Below are 17,360 nucleotides of genomic sequence, written 5' to 3'. Positions count from 1 at the left end.
ATGCAACACTGCTCTAGATCTTGTCATCTTTCTTTAATGTCTCATTAAGACTGTTGTTTGATGATCATACCTGAAAAGTAAGAAAAGAGTAACAGTCTAATGACATTACTTGGGCAGAATAGCTTAAATTTTTTTTGAATTATCACCAGTAGCATATTCTTACATGTTCAAATCCTGCAGCTCTCAATCTGGCCCCCTGTAAAAAGTAACATATGCTCACAATAAATCTTTAAAATGGCTCTATTAATAGAGTGGCTGCAGTGACAGTTTTATAAATGGGCCCCATCTTTATGCAAACTGTGTTTTATTAGATTGCATTATAATGATTTGTAATAGGAATACAGAGATGAATTCTTCCAGGAGGAACTCCAAACGTTCCTAAGCCAGGCAGGGGTGTTAAAGCCTATGAATTCTGTGTGGCAGACTGTGCATTCCGGGAACAACAGACATCATCAGATTAGTTTTGCTATAGTTGTATGCTTCTCCGCCTGCTTTTTCCAATCAGATAATAACAGTCTAATAACTGGCTTTGTGTCTGTCAATCCAATTACTTCCTATTTGGGATGTGCTGACACTCCATTAAATCTGCAGACAGATGGCAGAGTCTTTCATTACCCTCCAAGTGAATAATTAGCTTTCTGGGCACATAAGTAGGGAAGGAGCCCATCTATGAAGTCAGGTGTCTTTCAAATAAAACCAAAAACACAGATCTCTAAAAATAATCTTGTTAGGCTAATATTATGTCCGTGCCATGCGTGTAACAGGCAAAGCCATCTAGTTTATCCTTCCGTCAGTTTAGGAGCCTTTCCGGGCAGCTTTGATTAGGAGGGGTGGCCCCCTGGCCATATTTCTACTAGAGCTCTTTCCCCCTTAAGTCTGATTAGTATGCATTCCAGGAAAAATACCACCTCAGTCTGGGATCCAAATGACGTCACCTTGGGAAAGTAAAACTATTCTTTGATCTGAGCTAATCTCATTAGAAATGAAACAAGTACAATACTCACTAAACTAAGCTGCCTCTGGAGAAAGTGAAGCAGAATTTAACCTAAAACTTTCAAGGCTAGACGACTGGGTGCCTATAGTAAATTAAAATGCAATCATAAGAATTTTAATGATGTTATCTTATAATTACAAATCTTCATATGATGCTTACAATACAATTAAGAAAAAAGAATTTAAAAGGAAGCACCATCATATGTCTTCCACATTCCCCACTCTACCATAATGATCAGCACTTACCAGGTGTTCCATAACCTCTCTGTGAATCAACTTAAGGATGTTTTAAAGAAGTTGTTAATAATCATGGTGATAATTTTTACAAGGAAAAACTGTGATATAGTTGGTGAAGTTAATACCCCAAAATATAATGAGAGTTTACTTCTAAGAACTTACATGGTTGAGTTGACAGAGATCCTTTTCTACTTCTCTACCCTCCTTGAGTAGCTTTGTCACATATATCTCATCATATGGTCAAACTCTAGATTTTTTTTTTTTTTTAAAGATTTTTTTTTTTTTTATTTTTTCCTTTTTCTCCCCAAAGCCCCCCGGTACATAGTTGTGTATTCTTCGTTGTGGGTTCTTCTAGTTGTGGCATGTGGGACGCTGCCTCAGCGTGGTCTGATGAGCAGTGCCATGTCCGCGCCCAGGATTCGAACCAACGAAACACTGGGCCGCCTGCAGCGGAGCGCGCGAACTTAACCACTCGGCCACGGGGCCAGCCCCTCTAATTAGATATTTGTCATTTCACACTTTCAATGGGTTAGAACCTCAGGAAGGAAAACTGCAAATTAATGTGGAGACAAGCATGCTGTCGTAGAAAGAATATGGCCTGGGAATGGGAAGACCTGGATTCCAACGTGGTTGTCCTACTGATAACTGTGTGACCCTGGGCCTTAGTTTACTTGTGAGATAAACTGGACAGATCCTTTGAGTACAGCCCTCACACTCCATGACTCGGTATGGGATGACGGGATGCTGGCATGATTTGGCCTTTTTCTCAGCCTTCCTCATTGCTAAGAGTAATTCCCTAAGGGCCCTTAAAGGGACCTGGAGTATCACTGCTATCTCATTATGAATATTCATCTCCAAAGGCCACAAAGACTAATAAACTCCCAGCTGCAGGAACAGAGGGTCAACAGGCTAAAACAGCACTAAAAGCAAGGAGACATTAGTGTGCTGAACTACTAAAGCAGACAACTTTACAACCCTTTAATGAGGATTATATTTTTTCATGGCTGCAGTTAAAGGGAAAAGTAGGCCCATTAACCGTTGTCCTCCCTTTTCTAAGTGTCTTCATTCTTTACCTATTGAGGGTAATAGTTATATTCAACAATAGTTACATATGAACTTGCTTGTGTAATACTTGATTTTTTTTAAAGTTCTTTGAATACACAGTCTCTTCGATTGAACATTTAAGAAAGCACTCACAATGACTGGTTGCTTTGAAAAACAGAGTGACTAGACTGAGAGAGGCTCAGTCAATGAAGCCAAAGAGTGCTGCTATTGAAGAAGACAAGGTGATCAGTGGCAGTTGGTTGTGACACATTCAGGCTATTATCAACAGCCTGGACAGCTTCCAGGGAAACTAATGTAATGATGGCAGGAACACCTGGGCTAAAAGAGTTGAAACTTGAATGAGTTTAATTGAAAGTAGTGTCTCTCAGGTGCTAAGAGAAGAGATGGAATAGCCTAGTAACTACAGTTCAAAATCAGAAAAAGCTGATTTAATTTTGAGATTTTTACAAACACTGAAAATTAAGTAAGAATTCCAAAGCAGAAGAGGTAGGCTCTGCTTCCAGGCTCACTAGGCGGCCAGGGAGTGTCAATTTCATTAGTATAGGTGACAAAGGGGCTAGGCCACCAGTGGCTTTCTGAAATAATTCACCATTTAAAATGGGAGAGAGACACTTAGTCTATGATTCATCTGGACACCAAGGATGCAAATATTACCCTAATTACTGAAGTCACCTGAATGTATATGATATGGTATCTCTAAAGAGTTATTTTTCCAACTTGAAGTCAAGAACACTAGAAGCCTCATGAAGAATCCAAAATTGATCAGACTGGAAAGTAGAAAAAACCCCCACTCACTAGCAAAATAATGGGCAAGATATACAAGGAAAAATTGTCTTCCCATGCTCCAGGGCCTCAAATCTAACTCTTCAATCAGTCTCCCACTGAATCAGGAGAGCTATGGAGGAAAAGAGCGACAAAATGCAAGGGGGGCATTTTCATTGCTGTTAGAAGGGCCATGTAAAGCTGGGGTCCTCTTGGAGCTGTACACTTGAGACTCACAGTTCAAAAGTTATGTGAGGCACCTGATTAATATAGTCAAGATCAACAGAATACTACTGCCTCTGTTAGAGTCTCTTCGAAGCACTAGCATTCAAATCATTAATGAAGATGATAAAATAAGGTAAAACAGCTCACTGCTCAAACTGCTCTTTGAGGATTTTGAGGCCCTGCTTTTATTAAACATCTTCATTTGCCACTTAAATACATTGTGCTTACTTTCCTAATAATCGACATATTTTCACAGGTAAAGAAGAGAAAGTGTGGGGGTGGGATGGGAGAGAATGCCTCAAAAAAGCCAAGTGAGGAGCCAGCCCCATGGCCCAGTGGTTAAGTTTGGCACACACTGCTTCGGCGGCCCAGGTTTGGTTCCCAGGCGCAGACCTACACCACTTGTCAGTGGCCATGCTCTGGTGGTGACTCACATACAAAATAGAGGAAGATTGGCAGAGATGTTAGCTCAGGGTGAATCTTCCTCAGCAAAAAAAAAAAAAAAAAGGGCCAAGTGAATGTCCACCTTCACCCTCCTTGCTTGCACCACTCCTGCTGATGTTCCAAAGTCAAGAACAATCTGGAAGACTACTCACCATTTGGCTCTCTATACTAACAAGCCTCCAAATCCACTCAGACAACTAAAGTTGACTACTCCTTTTGATATATCCTCTTGAGAAAACATAAATGCATATTATTTTTGTATACTTTTTTTCAGAGCATCAAAATTGTCTCAGTTTTTACAGTTCCATTTTCATTTTGGATAAAAATGCACATTCTACAATAGCTCCACTTACGGCTTCATCAAAGCACAGTAATTTAGATTTTTGTTCCTGTGAACAATTTTCCTCTATAGCAGTTTTTTTCATTTTCCATATTTTAAGAAATGAAAATGCCTTAGTTGTAAATAAAATAATCACTTTCTATAGACAATGTGAAAAGTATGTTTTGGGGCATTTTAAATGATGAGACATTATGGGCTGCTTAATTCTGATCTAATCAGAAGCAAGAGTGAAAGCCCTAAAGAAAACATCTGAAACCAAGGAAGGGACAAAGAGAACAGCAGCCGACTCCCTAAACCAGGGTCCTTAACCTGGGGTCTGCGAATCGCCTGATGCTGCATGTCAAATTGCCTGGGTCTGGGCATACAAATATTTCTCCAGGGTCCACAGCTGTCACCAGATTCTCAAAGGTAGATGCAACTCCCCCAAATTTCCTACACTCCCAAATTCTCCCCGATAGAGTCTCATCTGCATGTGAAAAAACAATGTTTAATTAAGTTTCCACATGTTAAACATGAATAAAAGAAAGAATAACTATAGAGGTAAATTGTATTTAAAGCCACTGATGTTTGATTTCTAAATCTTTGATAACATTATTTCATAACGATTAAGCACATAAAGAAATTTGATCTGTTTTAGATAACACAGTTTATGGTAGGCCGAGTGCGGACCAATAGCTCTGGATTCTAATCCTGATTCTGCTATCATCCTGCTAATCAGATTGGAGCAAGCTAATTAACTCACGTGGAGAACTGTTGAACATAGTTTATGCATCAAGAACTTATTTTACTAATTCACTCTCACTGAGATTTTGTTTTGAAATATTTTTACTAACCAAACTGCTTTTATTAAATAACTTATTTCTCCTTTTAAAAATTAATTTGTTTATAAATTGCCAAAAGGACTGATCAGTTCTTCTTCTGCCCATTTGTCCAACCAACAAATACTGATGAACGTCCCAGCATGTCTGAGGCCCTATTCAGGGAGCTAAGGACACACAACTGAACCGAGCAGACCCAGCCCCTACTTCTATGGAGCCTACAGTAAGTGCTCACCTTGAGCTCACAGAACTCCAGCCAGGATATAAATAAACCTATTGGTAATGTTGCAGCCATATCATGAGTGCATCCATACTCATGAATAAACTGAAAATAACTTGTGAAGCTTATCACCAACTTCACAGACTTCTAGGAGCTGGGAATTCTGGACAGTCAGCTGTTGAGTGAGATCAGCCGTCATATTCCTTCTAGTTCTAAAACGTGAAGATCTCACCATTCTAAGTGGAGAAGAGAGGATCCAGAGTTCAATATTCAATACCAGTTCCGGATATGCAGCCCTAATAAAAATGATACTTCAATCGTTAAAACATTCCCACATCTCCCCAATCTACAGAAATGTCTTCTTTCACTAAAACCTAATTATGTCTATAACCAAAGTAGATATTTATACTGATAATTCAATTTATGTAATATACATCTTCCTCCATGCTTCAGAGAGTTGAGTTTAAATGCCTTTTTGATTACTAATTATTTTCTAAGTGAGTTTAATGCTTGTGAAAGCTATTGGGACCACATGCCTGAGGATAAGTGTTCTGTTTATTTGACAAGCAGGTTCCACAGAGCCCCCAGTAGTGTGCAGCATGAACCTCTACCCACAAATTCCAATTTGGAAAGGTTTGTGTTGTGAAGCTAAAGAATATTTCAGTCATGATATCTTCCCTTCAGTTACTGCTAGTTTAAAAAATAAGAGAATAACCCAGATCTAGAAATAGGGGATCAATTATATGAAGAATTTGCCTAATCATTTATTTCATATGGAATGCATGTGACCACTCACAAAATACAAATTATGTGAAATAGGGCTAACATGTTAACTTGTAATAAAGGTAAATAGCTTCCACATGTTTTCTTCCCATTGTGTAAGTTCAGTTTGAAGTGTTACAGTAATCACCCCCATAGTTCCGGGAAATTAAATCATGTTTTTGCATCATTTGTTTCAGCCTACTCAGTGCTTAGCAACCTGTAAGTGCCCTCAATGGGATGGGAGAGACTCATTAGAAGCTTAAAGCTTTAGGACTATTAAGCAATCTTAGGTAAAGACATCTCTTAGAATTTTCCAGTGAAAATCAATTCATCAAATTCCTCTCCTGTCTACATTCTATTGCATGCTCTATTGCTCCTAAAAAACCTTGTTTCTCCTCCAGCTGGGGTAACTGCAGTTCACTCAGCAACCACTGATTCATGGACCACACTGTGGACTGTAAAGTAGGCTGACTCTTATTTCTGCTGGGGAGATGAGGTTGGGTTAGTTATGTGCTCATTATTTACCAGGCTGGAGGCAGCTTCTGACTCCCTTAGGAGCTGCCTAACACTAATGGCGTCAGGTTTGCCACATGAGAATATATATTTCTTCTAATTACATGGTCAATGGGCTGAAGATCTTGCTATCCAGAAAAAAATGGCAAGCCCTTGGACGCTTTAAACCAGATGATCAATATGCTGACTACATCTAAGATACAGAGTTAGAAACTAAATCAGTATAATATGGTTGTGATGGTCAAAACGCACAACTTACACTTACAGTCTTTCACTGCTTTCAACAACAGTGTATTCTTAGAAACTAAAATGTGAAGGAGGAAGTCTTTTCCCATCATCCCCCACAGCTGACACCAAAATAACATTTTCCCTTTGAAATGGATAGTCTTAAACTGACTAGTAATTCTGCAATTATTATAATAGTAACACGATTTATAACCAAACTAAGTAACTGAGTACAGACTTTCGTAATTTGACCAAGGATACACCTAGGTAACACTGGGCCTAGAACCCGGGATTTTCATATCCTCTTCTGGTCTTTCCAATACACTGTATCGCTTTATCATCAAATGATAATCCTTTATTGTTAGTGTGGCAGACTACATAATTACATTAGGAAGCTTGCTGGAAATTAACAATTGGAAGGCAGCTATGCTCACCACTACACCACCAATGCCACTAGAAAATTAACAGTTGAACAAATTAAGAGAGGCAAAAGGAAAATATGTGCCATTTTGTGGTGGGGAGGTGGGGAGAAGTAGCATAGAATTGAATAAAGGTCAGCAAACTACAAAGTGGCACAAAGTGGAGAGCTTTTGTTAGCCTTAAGCCTGAGGAAAATGCTTTTCTTGACCCAGTGTTCCAGAACTTTTCAGATAAAAAATTCCTTTCTTCCCTTCCTTCCTGCTTACATACTAGCTTTATTAAGATATAATTCACATGCCAAATAATTCTTTCATTTAAAGTTTATAATTCAATGGTTTTTAGTATATTCACAGAGTTGTGCAGCCATTACCATAATCAACTTTACAACATTTTCATCAGTCCTAGAACAAACCCCATATCCATTAGCAGTGACTCTCCACTTCCCTCACAACTCCACTCCACTTCCAGCCCTAGGCCACCACTAATCTACCTATTTCTATACATTTGTCAGTTCTGGACTTTTCATATAAATAGAACCATACAATAGGTGGTCTCTTCGACTGGCTTCCTTCATGTAGCATTATGTTTTCAAGGTTCATCTATGTTATGGCATGTATCTGTACTTCATTCCTTTTTATTGCAGAATAATATTCCATTGTATGGGTATACCACATTTTATTTACCCATTCATCAGCTGATGAACAACTTGCTTTTTGATGTGCTAAAATCCTTTCTCTGGGCTCTTCATTAACTTACAGTCCACTGTTATCACTATTTTCATTTTTCATTCATAATCACTAATGGAGTAGTGTTTTTTATCTGATTGAGGAAACCAAAGCAATCCGAATATGAACTGAAAGCCAGATTAAAGATAACTGAAAGACCATGGGTTGGTATGAGCAATGATTAAATTAACCGTAAACCATTAACAGGATACAAAAAGAAAGCGATGAGGATCGTGGGAAGTAGGTGATATGTCATCTAAAGGTGCTGATGTGTAGATACAATAGCATCACCAAAGAACAGTGACTAAATAGAGATGGCAGGTTTCATAGTGCCTGCCTTATGACTTCTGAGTACTTCATTAGAAAAGGCAATGTCACTGCTGGAGCTACTCACCTGTCAGCCATGTCTTCCACATCTTTGAGCCTCCTCAAAAGCCTAGAATAGCATGTGGTCACACTAGAGTTAACAAATACTTATTAGATGATCATATATTTCAGCTTCAGGGTTCCCTGTGAGAATGCCAGAACCTGTCCTTGCACTGAGATCTCACAGCGAACTTCCTAAGGGACAAGCTCTTTCAGGTCACTGCTGAGTATGAAGATATTTGATCCTTGGAATTGTACTTAAAATGCCTGAATTGTTTAGTGTTGAATAAACAACTGAACCCAATTGATAATCAGTTCACAGGTATTTGTTGAGTTTCTACTACGTGGCAGGCATTGCTTGAGACACTGAGGACCCAACAGACAAAGCTGCTGACTAATGCAGTTTACATTCTAGTTAGGGGAGACAGACATGAAACAGACATGTATTAAGTAGTGACAGATGCTATAAATTAAAATAAAGGAGACTGAGGGCTGGAAAGTGATGAGCAGTTGCTCTTCTAAAGAGGACAGTCAGGGAGAGCCTCTGAAGAAGATAACATTTGAACGGAGACCAGAATAAAGTCAAGAGTGACACAGATTTCTGAAGCTACAGCATTCCAGGAAGGGAGAATAACAAGTGCAAAGATCCTGAGGAATAACAGAATTTTTGCATTTGAAAAACATCAATGAGGCTAGTGGGGGTGAAGCAGGAAGAAGGAAAGAGTGATGAGAGATGGAACCTGAGAAATCACTGGGGCCAGGTCATGAGGGCTTTATAGGTTCTGGTAAAGAATCTGAATTTACCCTAACTGAGTGTTATGATCTACTTTGTGTTTTAACAAGATCACTCTGACTGCCATGTGGACAACAGAATATAATGGGCAAGAAAAATAGTAAGAACTTCAGATAGTAGGCTGTTGCAACAGTGCAGATGAGAGATTATGATGGCCTGGGTCAGGTGGGAGCAGTGGAGGTGGTCTATGTAGTCTGAGGGTGGGGCACACAAGATTTGTCAACAACCTATTGTGTATGGGATATAAAAGAGAGAGGTGTTAAGAATGACATGAAGAGTTCTGGTCTCAGCAAATGGAAGGTTGAAGCTGGCATTTACTGAGATGCGCAAGACAAAAGGAGGAAGAGGTAGGAAGAAATTAAGAGTTTCGTTTTGGAGAAATGTAGTTGAAGATGCCAATTAGACATCTAAGAAGACAGATCAAGTGGGCAGTTGGATAGATGACTCGAGAGGTGAGAGGAGAGATTGGCAGTGCAGATAAAAATTTAGAAAATAATAGTGCATAGTAGCTATCTAACATCATGAGACTAGAAGTACATCTGATAGAAAAGAGAAGAAGTCGAAAGACTGAGCCCTGAGATATCCCAATTCAGAGACAGAAAAGACAAGGAGGACCAGCAAAGGAGAAGCAACAGCAGTGAGGGAGGAGGGGAACCAACCAAGAATCTAATAATTACAGTGTTTTGAATGTACATGAACTTTAGTCCCTTTCCTCTAGGAAATTCCCTAAAATTGGACATATCCTAAACAATGTACCATAATGGTTAAGAACATGAGCACTGAGAAGTATCTGGGTCATGCTGCTACTACCTGTGTGACCCTGAACAAGTTATTTAACGTCTATGAGCCTTTCGCTTTATAAAACAATACCACCCATATGTTGAGGAATTAAATGACATAGCCCATAAAAAGTGCTCAATATAGTACCTGACAGAAAATGATCAATAAACGTTACTTATCATTATTGATGTTATTCATGAATCCTTCCTCTTCTTTGTCTAAAGCACTTTCCACCTAAATACTGATCATTTGGGATTTATTTACAACCTTGAAGTATAATGGTAACTACTTCTGTGTTTATGTCTCATGTGTCCACTTAAGTGTAAACTATTTGAATTCAGCAACTGCTTCAACTTTCTTATATTCTCCGCAATTCTAGCACAATACTCTGAGCACAACAGATACTAAATATATACATATAAATAATGGATTAACTTTATTATTTTACATTTTTGACAGGGCAAAAAACAATATGGGTCTTTGGGGTTTTCTTCTCTGTTTGCCTGGATGCTTAGAAGGGAAATTTAATATGCAACCAACCATAAGTTCCTTGGAGACACATAAACCATAAGTCTTCTAAGAGCCAGGATGATGAAGTCATCACTGTTGGATCTTCCCTGGCCTTCTGTTGGATAGGGGGAAAAGTGGCAGGCAACTGAATAAAGGTCAGCAAAATGTAAAATGACAGAGCGTAGACCTTCTATGTGGCCTTAAGCCTGAGAAAAAACGCTTTTCTAGACCTAGTGTTCCAAATTTCCCAGGTGCTGAATATGCTTTGAGAGCTTTCACCACATTTCTGGAATGAGTGCTCGTCTAGAAAACTCTGACACTTGCTTTTTGATGAATTGAAATGAAGCCTCTGGGACCTTCAACAACAACACGGACACTTTTTGAACGGCCTACCCAGTCCCCTTCTCAGAGAAGACTCCATAACCCCCAGAAGGGTAGACTCTTTGAAGCTATTTTTTCTGCTGCATGGCCTTGTCTTTGCACTAATTGATTTACATAGTGTCAGGAGATACCTGGCCAAGGTGGGAGACCCGGGTCATATAAAGGGAGCACGACGGAGGGAAGACTTCCAGACTCCTCCTGCTGAGGTCCCCAGAGCTACCCTTCCAAAGGTTTCTGTCCTTCCAAAGGCTTAGATTCTACGAAAGACTACTGCCCTAAAAAGTTTCCTTTTTTCTTGTATTGCTTTCTTTTACTTACACTAAAGAAACTCTTCATTGATATATTTGGTATTTTGGAAAGAGGCTGAGATTTGACGTAAGAAGACTAAAAGTCGTCTAAAGTAAAACCAAGAATATAGAACATATACCCACTTCCCTTCTCCATCCCTTCCTTTGACCTCTTGGTTTGGTAACTGGAGATAACGCAGTTTTCAAGTGCTGAGGATGGAAGGAGCCAGGCAGCTTCAAGAAAGTAAGTATGTGCTTAGGGAACGAGGGAGGAATACGAGACGGTTCTTGTCCAGGTCACCCCAGTTCCTCCCTCAGTTACCATTCTATCCCTATATTACTCAGTAAACCAAGGCTAAAAGGCCTAGATTGTGATACAGTATAATAAACCAGACACATATGAGAAGGAAAAAAATCTATTGAGACAATTTCTCAATTCTATGGACGTGTCAAAGAAAATAATTATTGAAAAAGCTAAGACGACAAAGTGCTTACATGATTTTTTATATTTAAAAGGGAGCATCACAACTGATAACTAAAAAAAAAAAATAATGTACAAGTATGACTATGTACAAGTAATGTACACATATGTACAAGTTTTACTCACAACACTCCTGACACCACTTGTGTGGATTTTTTCCACACCTACAATCGATTCTCCAACTATCCAGATACCAACTAGATGTCTAATGATTCAATCCAATTCTGACCCTAACTACCTGGAGTTAGTGATAGACCTCACAAGTTAAGGGCTGGGTCCCACAAGACTGCCCCCACTTCAAATACCAATCACAAGTCTCAAGCCTCTCATACTTCTGACTGACCAGCTACAAAACAGGGTTCCCACGACCTCCTCCTCAGGTTCGATAATTTGCTAGAATAGTTTACAGAATTCAGGGAAAACAGTTGACTCACTATTACCAGTTTATTATACAGGAACAAATGAACAGCCAGGTGAGGAGGTACATGGGATGAGGTCCAGAAGGGTCCCAAGCACAGAAGCTTCTGTCCCAGTAGAGTTGCTGTGTGCCCCCTACTGACATGTGGATGTGTTGACCATCTGTAGGCTCTCTGAATCCTGTTGTTTAGGGGGTTTTGTGGAGGTTTCATTATGTGGGCATGACTGGTTAAATCACTGGCTGTGGATGATAAGCTCAAGCTCCAGCCTCTCTCCCTTCCCAGGAGGTCATGAGGTGGGGCTGAAAGCTCCCACCTTCTACAAGTGCCTTGGTCTTTCTGGCAACCAGCCCACATCCTGAAGCTATCCAGGGGTACTCAGTCACCAGTCATCTCATTAGCATACAAAAGACACTTGACTATATCACTCCAGATATTACAACGGTTTGAGGCACCTGTGCCCAGAATCAGGGACAAAGACCAAATAAGTATTTCTTACTGTAGCACAAGTTATAATACTTGAATTCTAAAACTTATGTACTTAGCACATAGAAGACACAGTTTTAAGGTATCATTCCAATAGTGGTGGCACTTTTGGACTGATCGACAGAGATTCTTTTCCCAGATCCCCTTTTGCTAACATGGGAGACGGCTAATATCGGAGATAGGATAACTGGTGGTTTAATTTAGTGAAGTTAGTTGATCTCATGGGAACTGAACTCATGGCATTGGTCTCTCTCAAACTATGGTCCAATTAACTACAATATACTATTCTGGGACACGTAGCTGCTGCTGTCTGCCTGGAGTAGCACAGCTGTTCAGAGTGAAAACCAGCACACAAGAGGTTAAGTACATTTGGGAAAGAAAAAAATATTTTTTTAAATGCCTTCTTTTTTTAAAAGTTAGCCCGAGTGCAGCTGTGATCTTGAACAGCTTGTTCTGAACCACACGGCCTTCCAGCCTCCCAATCTTTCCACTATGTTCCATGCTCAACTGGCTTTCAACAGCTTTCCCGAAGCAACTCTTCAGCATACTAAACTTGGGATTCTTTAACACTAAGTAACACTTTTCTCTCTTTAATGGGATAATTTAGCCTTCTGACTTTCACAGCAGATGCATTTAAGATTTAGTGATGTCATTTAATTACAGACTCTGAAGAAATCTGAAAGCATCATTATAACTAGCCTATGCTGTTAGCTCCCTGATGGAGCCCATCAGCGATGCTATGTACAAGAAGAACGGACTCCAGGGAGGAAGAAAGAAGAGAAAAAGGCACAGGTCAAGGCCTGTGCTCCATCACCTGAATATTGATGTCCAAGGTTCTCCATATATCATCTAGTTAAATGGAGATAAAACTCAGAAAGGGAGAGACCAAGGGTCCAAATTAGCAGGCAAATGAATGATCAGGTCAATAAACCTACTGAATAATTATTACGGTGTATTTTCTCAATTAGAGTGATCAAATTAAGATATCAAAGGTACATTTTTTTGTCCTCTTAATGGTCTCTTAAAGTCTTAACCACTAGAGTTCAATAACTATTATGCACCATTACAAGCACTTGTACTTGACCTTTTTGCCTAGTAAGAGCGATGATAAAGATTAAGGGAAAAAAATATAAGCAAAGAAAAGCCTATATGTTAATCAAATGAGAAAGTGCTTTAAGAAAATTAAATGCCATAATTAAAAATTTTATTGATTTGAATTATTAACATAATTATTAATATTATTGCTGAAAATGGAAGGATAGATAAAATGGGATGTTTTAAACAAATGATTACTATTCTCCAAGAATATAAAGATGGGAGTGTGAAGAATTTATCACATTCATAAGCTGTCCAAAGAAAGCACATCAAAAACAAATATGCATTCCATCTACTGCATAGAACTTTTCTCTTGGTACTCACGCCACTGCCAGCAACTAAGGGTCTAAACAACTCAGTTCTATAGAAGAGTTTCACAAAATCTGAAAGCATCACAACCCCAAGTCTATAATACCTCCTGTTACTGACAACATGTATCACCAGCGTATTGTAAGCAAAGGAAGAACTAAGCTATCTTTGTTTGTCAAAATCTGAACGTTCCTCCCTTCCAAATAACTTACAATTTTTAAAACTAGCTACAAGCAATGATCCCATACACTAACTCTCCACACAGTTCACTGAATGCACACTTTATTACACTACTTAAATGCAAGAGTTCAAGAGCACAGAGTAATTTTGCATGGTGAATGAGATGAACATTCTGGCCTTCTGCCACTAGGAATCATATAAAATTCAGTGTTCATAAAAGCAGTTATGTCCTTGTGGAACTGTAAGGAAGATGATAGTCAGGGTCATGGCTTAATGATATGATGTCAGACATAGCAGTGTTTCATACGTAAGCATCAAAGTCTACACGGATATGTGGCTATGATCCACTCTTCCAACAATCAACCACAGACAATCCCTGGTCTCTGGATATCTCCAACCAGAGCTGGTTTTGGCAAAGGGCTTGGCAGCCTATGCAACAACGTGACTTAAGGATGCTATGAAGACATGGATCCTCTACTATTGGAAAGGGGCTAAAAAAGTAAAGTTTTCAAGGGATATAATAGCTCATATTCACAAGAGAGGATATGAGTTACAGAAGGTTTTTTAGAAAATCATTTATTGAATATTATGAACCGTAGCAATTGCTTTATATATTTTATTACTAATCTTCATAATACTCCGTTGAGATAAACATCCCCTTATTAAAGATGAAGCACAATGAAGCTGAGTAACTTGTCCGTTGAGATAAACATCCCCTTATTAAAGATGAAGCACAATGAAGTTGAGTAACTTGTCCAAAGTCACTAGACAAATAAAAATGGTATGGCTGGGATTCAAACCCTAGTCTGTCTTGACACTTACTTGGGTCTTTCCACTCTGTCACCCTACTTTCCAGTGAATTAAGCCCGTGACCTTGAAGCCAGAGGGAAGGTTGTGGAGACCTGTCCTTCTGTATACCCCATATAATAGCATCAGCCTTTGATATCATATCTCTCCCCCCACATGCACGGTAAACTTGTAGGTATGTGCCTGGGTCCTGGGAACATTTAATCTAAGGACAATTTCCTGGCGTTCATTTAACCAGATTTTATCTACAAAAGAAAGTGTTTCAGGGGATCCATTGAAGTGTGACTTACCCCAGGCTCACTTCTACTATGGATGACGCTGCAAAGAAGCCTCCTATGTTGGGATCATTCTTCTGCCCTGATTTGAAACTTACCCTTTGATAGCCTTCAGCCTGCCTGATCTGAGTCTCATCTGTTCAAGTAGATTACTGCAAAAGAGACTCCTTGTCTAGTGAGATCAACAACATACAGGGAGCATCGGATAATTTCTAATTGAATTTTGCATTACTTCGATTAATGTTAATGCCAGCAAAGCCCCAAGGATGGGTGCATTTGTGTGATTTGAAATAATCTAATAATTTTATAAAAGCAAGAGATATTTGCTTATTGTAAGCCTAGAGGCCCAAGTATCTAACTAGTTTCGATCCCAGAATGACTGCACGCCCTCAGAGGTTACATTTATTTTAGTAAACCTAGATATGTATAAATATAACATTTCCTAATATAGAATTTTGACAAATAACTAGCAATGTCTGGATTGACGACTTCCTCTAAGCTAAGGAAGCTAACATGTTCTCAACAAAAGCTTAAAAGATACTATGAACATAGACAATACTGAAACCCTTGGCAGCCTTTTAATACTGACCCAACTTGATTGTATTCATCCACAAAGATAAATTAGGTAGAAAGACTCATAGAGGCTAGGATTACAAAGGAAAGGTTAAAAAAAATATGAGAAGCCACAGGGAATGAATAAAACTAGAAAAGGTTGATTCTGACACAACAGAAGCTTTTTTTGCGTTGTCACTCATTAAGCAGCATGTCTGGAAGGAGGTATTATTGCATTTTGTAGCTGGTGAAACTAAAGATAAGTTAGATAACTTTCCTAAAGGCGTAAGAGTAAGCCAAGCACTCAACTGGGAGTTGAGTTTCTGCGCCCCTACCACTCCACTGATCACAATGAGTTAATGCTGAGCCCCACATGGGAGACTCACACAGTGAGGGCCCAACGCAAGACCAATTCTCAGGAGATGTATCAAGCTTTCCCACAAATTTCAGGTATGGGAGTGGCTGGGCATCAATCATCTGGAAAAACCCCAGCCAATGACAGAATCAACAGATTTTAGAATTGGAAAGGGTCTCTGCATTCATTGATACTTCATTCCTTGCATTTACAGATGAAAAAAAAAAAAAACAACCAACCCAGAAAGACTAAGTGATATGCTGAAGGAAACACATCTAGTCAGTGGCAGAGCCAGAACCCAAACTCAGGTCTACCAACTACCAGCCCAGTTGTTGTAACACTATAGTGCGACACACTATCTGTAGATTTCAGAACCTATAGAAAGCCAGCTTATTTTTACAGTGAATCCAGCAGCCCCGAGAAGTCTAGTCTAATCTAGAGTTTAAGGAGTCCCACTCCCCCACTCCCACCGGCTACCAAAAAATGAACCAGATAACCTAAAACAGCCTTCAAAAGTTTTCAGCTTCCAACAGCCTTCTTCACGGACTGTTTTGAATTCTACATTTAGAGCTTTTTTTGATTCTTGATACTTTCTATTTCCCTTATATAGACAGACCCACTATCTAAGAGTTATTTTTTTTCAGAACCAAAGTGGTGGAGGGAACAAAGGCAGCAGGTTCCACTCTCATCAGTGCTGCTGACACACTGGCCAGTGTCTCATGCTTCCAAAGACTAATAAAAGATCATCTGCCCAGTTTTGTGATGTCACATGTGGATTCACCAGGAAGCAAGGCGTATTATAATTAGAGCCATCTTTAGAGGATCAAGTAATCTCTTAGCATTTCAGGAGGCAATATAAAACAATTCTTAGTTTTAAAAATACCAACATGCTATCAGGGGTTGTGGCAGCCATGGAGGTGCTCCACTTAGATCTCCTTCTAAGAGAATGTGCTGTGGGGAGCAGAGCTGATTGTCAGCCTACAGGCACCACACCTGTGGATCCCCTCAGTGTTCACGCCAGGCCACGTTTTCCCGAGGTGCTCCCAGCCAAGGACCGAGCAAGGCAGGCAAACCTGAACTGGGCCATAGCGATCCAGCGTGGGATTCTTTATGACACCACGAAGCTCCAAAACAAAAAAAGAGACTTGCTCTTGGGAATTATTAACAATAATTCTGGTAGACTCCTGGTAAATCTGAGAGAGCTGCTAAGTCCAAGCAAGAGGTTGTCTCTAATAATAACAAAGGGCAGCTAAAAAATATACATATTTATAAGAAGAAACTTGTTTAATAACAAGCTCTTAAAACCAGTTTTTGAGCTCCCAAATCTAACACATCTCTGAGGCTGCTATCATTAACACTTCCCTTCTCCATATTATAAAGGCAAAACCAACAAAAAAACCTCTTATTCACTTGGTAACACTGTCAAATAAAATGCTAAAAGAGTGGCTGTTTTAGATTCTCTAAAAGCAATTATAAGAGGAAACTACTTCAAATATGAAGAAAATGAATTCTTTTGGAAAGCATGTTAACTATCAGTG

General features: G+C 39.3%; 1 protein-coding gene across 8 annotated transcripts in view; it reads right to left on the bottom strand.

The window, feature by feature from the left end:
- The window catches only part of EXOC4 (exocyst complex component 4), a 736,472-nt gene that overhangs the window by 245,943 nt on the left and 473,169 nt on the right, over positions 1-17,360 (bottom strand). Inside the window, exon 11 of one of the 8 annotated variants that reach the window (XM_044746354.2) lies at positions 5,184-5,340. The exons of the other annotated variants lie outside the window; for them this stretch is intronic. Within the exon in view, the coding sequence (XP_044602289.1) occupies positions 5,199-5,340 (142 nt within the window). The 3' untranslated portion in view covers positions 5,184-5,198. Of the gene's footprint in view, positions 1-5,183; positions 5,341-17,360 lie in introns of those variants that run through there. 8 annotated transcript variants of the gene reach the window in all.

This window comes from Equus asinus, chromosome 1 (assembly GCF_041296235.1).
Source record: "Equus asinus isolate D_3611 breed Donkey chromosome 1, EquAss-T2T_v2, whole genome shotgun sequence".
NCBI classification, from domain to species: Eukaryota; Metazoa; Chordata; class Mammalia; order Perissodactyla; family Equidae; genus Equus; species Equus asinus.
This window is presented reverse-complemented; position numbering and strand designations above follow the sequence as displayed.